The 9,635-nt window shown below is 48.5% G+C and overlaps 2 protein-coding genes across 2 annotated transcripts in view; both read right to left on the reverse strand.

Moving 5' to 3' along the window:
* Window positions 1-8,272, reverse strand: part of ACACA (acetyl-CoA carboxylase alpha) — a 193,408-nt gene extending 185,136 nt beyond the window's left edge. Inside the window, 1 exon segment of the mRNA XM_068210707.1 lies at window positions 8,257-8,272. The gene's annotated coding sequence lies outside the window, so the exon portion shown is untranslated.
* On the reverse strand, window positions 1,335-7,334 carry DDX52 (DExD-box helicase 52). The gene is made up of 15 exons (XM_068210722.1): window positions 7,211-7,334; window positions 6,863-7,079; window positions 6,412-6,542; window positions 6,028-6,213; window positions 5,679-5,822; window positions 4,801-4,912; window positions 4,486-4,558; window positions 4,207-4,410; window positions 3,746-3,836; window positions 3,440-3,562; window positions 3,063-3,213; window positions 2,722-2,797; window positions 2,480-2,551; window positions 2,269-2,361; window positions 1,335-2,005 (listed from the first exon to the last, which is right to left on the reverse strand). Exons 1-15 carry the CDS (start codon window positions 7,295-7,297, stop codon window positions 1,918-1,920), a joined length of 1,848 nt encoding a protein of 615 aa, XP_068066823.1. The 5' UTR covers window positions 7,298-7,334; the 3' UTR covers window positions 1,335-1,917.
* Window positions 8,273-9,635: the final 1,363 nt, after the last annotated feature.

Below are 9,635 nucleotides of genomic sequence, written 5' to 3' on the forward strand. Positions count from 1 at the left end.
TTCCTCAGCCCCACATCCCCTCAGCCCCTCAGTTCCTCAACCCCACATCCCCTCAGCCCCCCAGTTCCTCATCCCCACATTCCCTCAGCCCCACATCGCCCCTCAGCCCCACATCCCCTCGGTTCCTCAGCCCCACATTCCCTCGGTTCCTCATCCCCACATTCCCTCAGCCCCTCAGCCCCACATCCCCCCAGTTCCTCAGCCCCACATTCCCTCAGCCCCTCGGTTCCTCAACCCCACATCCCCTCAGCCCCCCAGTTCCTCATCCCCACATCCCCTCAGTTCCTCATCCCCACATTCCCTCAGCCCCCCAGTTCCTCATCCCCACATCCCCCCAGTTCCTCAGCCCCACATCCCCCCAGTTCCTCATCCCCACATCCCCCCAGTTCCTCAGCCCCACATCCCCCCAGTTCCTCAGCCCCACATTCCCTCAGCCCCTCGGTTCCTCAACCCCACATCCCCTCAGCCCCCCAGTTCCTCATCCCCACATCCCCCCAGTTCCTCAGCCCCACATCCCCTCAGCCCCCCAGTTCCTCAGCCCCACATCCCCCCAGTTCCTCAGCCCCACATCCCCTCAGCCCCTTGGTTCCTCAACCCCACATTCCCTCAGCCCCCCAGTTCCTCAGCCCCCCATCCCCTCGATTCCTCAGCCCCATATCCCCTCAGCCCCACATCCCCTCAGCCCCTTGGTTCCTCAACCCCACATTCCCTCAGCCCCCCAGTTCCTCAGCCCCCCATCCCCTCGATTCCTCAGCCCCATATCCCCTCAGCCCCACATCGCCCCTCAGCCCCACATCCCCTCGATTCCTCAGCTCCACAACCCCGCAGTCACCCGGGAACGGCCTGGATGGGGATGAGTGGCCCCTGGTTCCCCTCAGGAACACCGTTTTCCAGCATCTAAACCACCGCTTTTCCGTAAAAAGGAAAAGAAAGTGCCGCCTTTGCGCCCGACCTCCCCCCGGGGTCACCTGGGGACATGCGACAAGAGCCTGAAGTGCCAGGACAAGGGGCAATGGATTCACGGCGACACAGGGAGGGTTAGATGGGATATTGGGAATAAATTCCTCCATGTGAGGGTGCTGAGGCCATGGCACAGGGTGCTGTGGCTGCCCCATCCAAACTAGATTAAACCAAGACAATCCTGTCCAGAAATACTTCCCTAAAGGACTGTAGTTCCAAAGAAGCCATTCCTGCCTGACTGGAATTCTGATGACAAAAGCAGAGTGGGCTGAGAACACACTGGGCAGATGAAGACAGGGAAAACACACAGAGCTGGGCCTTTTTTGCCTGCAGACTTTTTCCACCAAGGCTGCACAGTCTCACAGGTCTCTGAATTAGCATCTTATGACCTTGTTTATTCTAGTTTCAGGCTCAGTTATAAAACCGTACAAAATTACTGGACATACGAAGTATTATTTATCTCAATATACTTTTATAGAAGAAAAACAGTAGGAAGAACAAGGCTTTACTTTCACATACAAGTGGGTTTGTTTTGGCTTTTTTGAAGTGTCCAGGGAAGTCTCTGACAGCTGTGTTTATCAAAACTGACGGTAAACATTGTGTGGTTTTTGTCTCTGAACCTCCTGGAAGCGTCTAAAAAATTTATTAGGGGCAATCTTAACACAGACAATATTTTCAAGGAGCAGTACAAAACTGTGTGAAAGTAACACAAACTGATGCCGGTTTTGAACTATTGTCAGAAATACACGGCATTCACTGCACGAGCACATGCTCCAGCTTCTATAAGAAGCATCCAGGAATTCTCTTCTGGCATTGCAGTAGAGAATTTCTAGCATGTAAACCTCCACCCTCACCCCAAAGGAAACATGAGAAATGTTTTTCTCCCTTCACCATCGCTGCCATCTTCATTCTTCTGTTCCAGCACAGAGGTGTCAGCCCCAGCTCGCCAGCCTGAATTCAGCTTTCTGAAGCAGTCTGTAGTTTACTGCCATTTTTGACTTCTTTACCTTTCTTCTTTCCCTTAGTATTTTCCTTTGTAGCTTTCCTACAAGAAACACATTGGAGATCAAGACACCTGAACATAACCAGCGGCTTAAACTCAGGCTGCTGTCACCTGACACATGAAGGCAAAATGTTGTCATTAATCCAAGCTCCAGCAGACAGATACTGACGCTAAAACTTCATCACTAAAATCTTTAACTTGTTGGGATGAACCACCCAGTCGTAATCTGTTACTTTGCTTGAATTTTCTGGGCTATTTCTGGATAAACAGCATCTCTTACCTCCTCTTCAGCAAAACCTACTTACATTTTTCTTTTGCCTTTTTTCAAGAAGCACTTTGGGGTGGTACAAATGGATTCTCTTGTCAAAGGTTTCTTAATGAATTTCTTCTTTTGTTTGCTGAGAACAACATTTAGTGAAGAAAGATGAAATTACTAGGGTTTCTAGTTCTAGAAACTACCATAAGTTATTAAAAAGCACTGATTAAAAGACTGGTTAACTGCTCAAATGAACTTACCTCTGCAGTTTGGGCAAATGTTTTATGTATTCTGGCACAGGACAGCCAGCTCGCTGGATAACATTGGCAATACTGGAAAGGAGAGGAGGGAAGAGATCAACTCCAGTGCTTGGACAAGTGATAAATATTTTTTGTGGAAAATAGCAAACCAAAAAAAAGTCTGGTTTGTTGTTGGTCTTTTGTTTTGTGGTGATTTTTTTAAAGCAAGAAATAAAGACATCATGAATAAAAAGACGTATTACCTCCGTAATAAAGGTTTATCATCTTCTGTAAAGAAAGTGACTGCCTTTCCTCTGTGTCCTGCTCTTCCAGTACGACCTGCCAAGCACACATTTTGCAGAGCAGAGATTTTACTTCAGACATCTGCCTTTATTCCTCCTCACAGCGCCAGCCTCCTGATACATGTTCACAGACCAGGGATATACCAAGCAGCCAATCCCCAAACATTGCTCCCAGTGAATGAAAGCACAGCTGTGTCTGAAACAGCTAAATAAAGTTCACAGAGTGCTGACAAAAACAAGAGCATCTACATTAAAGACCTCAGAAATGGGAAAAAGGAGGTGATTTGTGAGCCACGCCTCACCTATTCTGTGGATGTATTCCACTGCACTCGTTGGCAAATCGTAATTGATGACCATATTCACACCTTTGAAGTCCATCCCTCGAGCCAGTAACGCGGAGCAGATGAGCACCCAGATCTTCCCAGCTCTGAAACTCTGCACTACTTTGTCTCTCTAGGAAAACAACAGAAAAGATATTTGGAATGAGTCCCAATATCAATTTGAGAAAGGAGGTGAACTTGTTTCCTTAAAGTTGTCGTGATGTTAAGGAATAAAACTAAACCTCTGAATGAAAATCTGCAGGAATTTGCTGCCACGGTTACCTGGAGTTGCATTCCAACACTCTTGCTTTTACCCTTCTTTCTAAAGCATTTATTGAAAAGAAATAAAATCCTCCTACCTGTTGCTGAGTCTTGTCTGCGTGGATGACATCCACATTGATGCCTTCATAAATAAGCTCATGGAAAAGCTCTTTAGCCCTCTCAATAGACTGTACAAAAACAAGGACTGGAGGAGCAAAACCCTGCAAAAGAGTAAGTTGATCTCAGGTTCCAAAGTCCTTTTTCCTTGCAGAAACCGAGACACAGCAGATTCGGGCAATGGTTTAACATGTGTCACAGAGAAGTGTTTGACCTGGGAAACTGGGAGTCTCTGACAGACCATAGCTCAGTTGAACAGAAGAACATGCTCAGTCTCTCCAAAATACCTTTTTAACAAGCTCTCTCATTGCTGTTAGCTTTCCCGTCTCAGATCCAACAAACAGCAGCTCTTGTTCTACGGTCTCTGCTGCAGAGTTTCTGAAACCAGAAATCCAACAGAAACACTCCAGTATTTTTAATATACATTAACAAAAACTTATGTATTAATAAATATATGTAATATATATATAACCCCCATAAAAATATAGCCTGGTGGATGAGAAATACTGCACAACAAAACCTACTTCACCAGTGCACACTCCTAAGACTGAGGTTTATTTGATGATAAAGTAATTGGCAAAGGAAAAGAACACTATATTCAACACAAGAGAAACATCTACGTGCCTTACACAATTTCTTCTGGAGACAAACAACCTGCAGTGCTGACTAACAACAGCCACAAAACCAAGCAGGCTGATGATGCAAAGAAAACAATTTCCTAGGAAATTAAAAGAAAAAAACCACCTACCTTGCCCCAACAGACACCAGCACAACGTTGTCCAGGTTGAGCTTACACCACTCCTCCACGTCGTGGGCAAAGGTAGCACTGAACAGGGCTCTCCTGGCCAGGTGGGAGGTGCATGCCAGGAAGATTGTACCCAGCTGCTCCCTGAATCCTGACTTCCCATCCTCAAACAGCTTGTCTGACTCATCCACCACCAGCCACTCCACGCTAGGAACAGGGAGGTTTGATTTTCAGGAGAGCCACTTCTGAGTGGCAAAGCACAATTGGAACAGACTCTCCTACCTGCTCAAGTCTATTGCTGGAGGATCTTCTTTCAGCAAGTAAATGAGTCTGTTGGGAGTAGTAACCAGTATATCTATTAAAAGAAAAGAAGCAAAATGTCAAAGAAAGACACAAAATAAACCAAACAGAGGCCTGAGAAACACCAGACCCAACCCAATCTGCCAGAGGTACAGTTTAGCAGAGCCCATGTCAGGCTCACTTCCCATTTCTTCCCTGCCACTTTTTAACCATCTCTTTAAAACCACACAGCCCAAAGAGAAAGGTCAGTGACACTTTTTAATTTTTTAGAAGCACTTCAGTCATTAGAACAGTTACCAAATTTCTTGGAAGACTTGGGCCCAAACTTCTTGGCTGCCTCAGCTGCCTTGTGGATCATGTGGATTCTGAAGCCTGTGCCCTCTGCCAGCTTCACCAGCTCCCGGTGGGTCTGAAAAGACAGCAGAGGTTGGATTTCCAAACTGAGCTGATGAGCTTTTCTAACCAAAAAACTGCTGGCCATCGTGGAGTCATGGAATGCTTTGGGTTGGAAGGGACATTAAAGCTCATCCAGTTCCCCCTGCCATGGGCAGGGACACCTGCCACTGCCCCAGGCTGCTCCAAGCCCTGTCCAGCCTGGCCTTGGACACTTCCAGGGATCCAGGGGCAGGCACAGCTGCTCTGGACAATCTAATCCTGAAGCCAGAGCTTCAAACCTCACCCTGATTTCAGTGTTAAGAGAAAGCTCTCTGGTTTCTTTAGCATAACAAAATGCAGCTCTCTAACAGGCAGGATTCCCGTCACTACCATACGTGGCTCCCTCTTTCACACGAATAAGAACTGCCCAAAGGGGTAATTTTAATTTCACTTCAGTAACACAGCTTTGTTATAACGTTATCCCTTGAAATTCCAAGTTTGGGACAAACATATAAACCTCTCATAGAATCTCAAGTAGGAAAGGAGGTTTTAAGAGCACCTGAGCATTGGCCAGTTTAAAAGATGATCAAAGAACCTTGAGCCTCTAATCTAATCATTTAGATTAGACTCAGATATGTACCTACTCCACAAAAGTCAAAAGACTTGAAAGAAACATTTAAATTAGCTTTCTCTGATATGTGAGGGCAATAAAGGAAAAAAAAAATTTACAAAGGTGCTATTTTGCTGACGCAGGGTGAAAACACTGAAGCCCATCAGTGTGAGATTCCCTCAACACACACCTGGCTGGCAAGTTCTCGGGTGGGTGATATGATCAGAGCCCTGAATCCTTTGTTCCTGGGTTGTTTCAGATGTGTTAAGAGAGGGATACAAAATGCCAGTGTTTTTCCAGACCCTGTAGGAGCTGAAGCCAGAAGCTCCCGACCCTGTAAGAAAAAAACAAACTTATATTTCAGTAGGGGAAAAAAAAAAAAAAAGAGTAAAAATTCCATTCCCATAAATATCAATGCTGCCAACTGACCCAAAATACCTTAGGAAAAGCATAGATGAGGAAAACTGAAAAAGCCAAGCTTCCAATTTTGATGAAGTTGCCAGATTTTGGCAGAATCCCTGGAACCCCAGAGAACTCACGTGCAGCATGACAGGAATTGCCTGCATCTGGATGGCTGTTGGGACCTGGAAGCCTGCAGCCTGGATATTCTCCATGATTTTAGGGTGCACTTTGTACTCGTCCTGAAGCTGCTCAAAGGTGGCAATGGGGTCAGGGAGATCTGTTCCCTGCACGTTGATCCTGTGCTGGTGCCTGAAGCGATTGATCTGCGAGGCAAAAGACAAACTCCTTCTTCTTCATCTGCACCACGAAACTCACCACGTGTGGATTCCTCCCCTGGGTCTTTCCCCCACTCTCAGTCACCCTCCTCCAATGAGGCATCACCAAAAATAAAGCTCAGTTTTAGATCAAACACCCACAGAACACCAGGAACCTCTTGCTGCCTCAGAACTCCCTGGTCCCACCTTTTCTCTCCTCAAGCGTTCAAGCTTCTCTGCAGAAGGTTTTTTGTCTTTTGTATCTTCAAATTTTGCTTCCAGAGAGGACATCCACTTTATGCCATGGTTTTCTGACAGCTCTGGCATTGACGCTGCTCCTGGAAGTTGCAGACAAGTTGAAATTTCCTTTAGTAAAACACAGACAGGCATTATTTGGAGACAAACAAAATCTCAGAACCTTTTTCCTCTCGTTCCCAATAAAGCTAATGAAGACTCCAGAAGGATGGCAACCACATCCCCAGCTCTCAGCACTGAATCTTGGCCCAGTCATGAGATCAGCTCTGAGCCAGGCCAGCCAAGGACCCCAGAACTGGATGGGCTTGAAGGTCCCTTCCAACCCAAACCATTCTGGGACTCTTTGATGATTCTGCCAGGGATACACGTGTGTGTGTGTGTGTGTGTGTGTGTGTACAGATACCTCGTGTCTTTTTCTTTTTTCTTTTCCCTTCACTGCTTTCTGCCGTTCTTTTCCTCTTTCCATCGTTTTGCCCTGCTCCATCTTTCTGCTGCTTCACCTCCTCTTCAGCCCCTGCGAGCCCCCCGCCCTCCTCGGCAGATCCCTGAGGGGCTCCCTCCTTGCTCCCGAAGAAGTCGAGGCTCTCCAGCGAGACGCTGCCGCGGTTCCCTTTAACCACCTGCGGGAGAACAGGGAGAAGGGTGAGACGCCATGGCCCAGGGCCCGTTCCTCAGCGCTGCGGGGACGGGGCTCCGGAGCCTGAACCGCGCACGGGCCGCTCCCCGATCCCTCCCCTCGGTGTCCCCGCACCCCGAAGCGCCGCGCGTCGAGCCCGAAGCGCCGCACGTCAAAGCGAGCCCCGGCACCCAAGCGGCGGAACAGCTCGTGGGTCTCCATGCTGCCGCGCTCCCGGCAGCCCCCGCGCCGCCGCCGGAAGCGGGGAGCACTTCCGGCGGGGGGCCGGGTACCATGGCAACGGCCCGCGGGCGGCATGGCGGCCCGTCGCCATGGCAACAGCGCGGGCAGGCTTCCCTAGGCCGCAGCGAGATGGGAGCGGCTGTCGCGACAGCACGGAGGGGACGAGGGAGCATTCCTTCCCCCTGTGCGCTGCGGATGCCTCCATGTGGCCCCGTCCGGCTCTGCCGCAGTGCTGGAGTCCGGCAGGGAGCAGCCAGGAGGGTGTGGGTGCTGCCCTGGGCACGACCACTTTGCTTAGTCCTTGATTTATGCTCCTACAATCCAGCTTCGTGAGCGTGCCTGAGGAAAGAAGTGCTTGAGACCGAGGCAGGAGCAACCTGGCAACTGGCTGAGCTCCTCAGGGCATTCAAGAAAGTTTGCCCAGATTAAGATCAGAATTTATTTAATTAATGTATTTATTCATTATGATAAGCTGTGAGATCCAATAATGCAGGTAAATCTAGTACTCTCTATCAGATCAAAGAATACAGATTTTTTCCTGGTTGTTCATGAAGGAAAACAAACAGAAATTTAATTAGCAGGAACAAAAATTATTTAATGTAATAAAAGTCTCGAGGGCTAAAGGTGTATGTTGCTGAAATCCAAGAGCTCCAAGACATATAGGCCATGGCTGTTCCTCCTATAACATTCACTACTTTAATAACAAACTTTGAGATGAAAAATTGGGTAAACCTGATCCTCCCCTCCGCCCTTCTCTGCCTGATTTATAGCCCTTTTTCTTTGCCAGGCCTTTAACTTCCCAGCAAATGGGTGGAAGCAGACCCAGGGACCTGGGTGCAGAGCAGCACAGCGGTGACATTTCCCTTTCTTGTGTCCCCAGCGGTGTATTTACAGTGAATAAAGAGCCAGCTCTGCATCCTCGGCGCAGTTCCCAGGCTGAGGCTCCTGCTTTCTGCTGGGAGCAGCGGCTAGTGGTTGCTGCGAGAGGATGGGGAGGAATGTGGAGGCATTTGTGTAACAAAGAACTATAAATCATCTCCAATATCCATCACTCACCGAGGGATGCTGCTGGCAGATTCAAGAGTGAGGAAACGGGGAATATTCTCTCCATGGGTCAGCTGGGAGATCCCTCTGTGTCAGGGGTGAGGAGCTCTGCTTCCGAGGGCAGAGAGCCCCGTGCCAGCAGCGAGGCACCGTGGAGCATCCTGAGCTGGGACCATCCAGACCTGCCCAGACACCCCAACAACCCCACCCTGTGCATCCCTGGGAGCATTGTCCGAGAGCTCCTGGAGCTCTGGGGAGCCTGTTCCAAGCCTGACCACGCTCTGCAGCTCCTGGGGCTCTCAGCACTCTCCTGCTCCGAGCACAGTTCTTACGGCCTGGGGTTCCTGGGGTCCATCCGACCCCGAGCAGCCGTGGGTGCTCCAGATAGTGCTGGGCAGATAAGCACAACCTGTCCAGGTCCCTCAGGCCAGCTCCCAGCCACGGCAATCTTAGCAAGCAGCTCAGCTCTTAAGAGAGATCAGCTCCTTGGTGATTTCAGCTCCTTGGTGATTTCAGCTCCTTGGTGATTTCAGCTCCTTGGTGAATTCAGCTCTTTGGTGAATTCAGCTCTCAGTGATTTCAGCTCTTTGGTGAATTCAGCTCTCAGTGATTTCAGCTCCTTGGTGAATTCAGCTCTCAGTGATTTCAGCTCTTTGGTGAATTCAGCTCTTTGGTGATTTCAGCTCTCAGTGAATTCAGCTCTCAGTGAATTCAGCTCTCAGTGATTTCAGCTCTCAGTGATTTCAGCTCCTTGGTGAATTCAGCTCTTTGGTGATTTCAGCTCTCAGTGAATTCAGCTCTCAGTGAATTCAGCTCTCAGTGATTTCAGCTCTCAGTGATTTCAGCTCCTTGGTGAATTCAGCTCTTTGGTGATTTCAGCTCTCAGTGAATTCAGCTCTCAGTGATTTCAGCTCTTTGGTGAATTCAGCTCTTTGGTGAATTCAGCTCTCAGTGATTTCAGCTCTCAGTGATTTCAGCTCCTTGGTGAATTCAGCTCTTTGGTGATTTCAGCTCTCAGTGAATTCAGCTCTCAGTGAATTCAGCTCTCAGTGATTTCAGCTCTCAGTGATTTCAGCTCCTTGGTGAATTCAGCTCTTTGGTGATTTCAGCTCTCAGTGAATTCAGCTCTCAGTGATTTCAGCTCTTTGGTGAATTCAGCTCTTTGGTGAATTCAGCTCTCAGTGAATTCAGCTCTCAGTGATTTCAGCTCTCAGTGATTTCAGCTCCTTGGTGAATTCAGCTCTTTGGTGATTTCAGCTCTCAGTGAATTCAG

Source organism: Anomalospiza imberbis, chromosome 20, assembly GCF_031753505.1.
Source record: "Anomalospiza imberbis isolate Cuckoo-Finch-1a 21T00152 chromosome 20, ASM3175350v1, whole genome shotgun sequence".
NCBI classification, from domain to species: Eukaryota; Metazoa; Chordata; class Aves; order Passeriformes; family Viduidae; genus Anomalospiza; species Anomalospiza imberbis.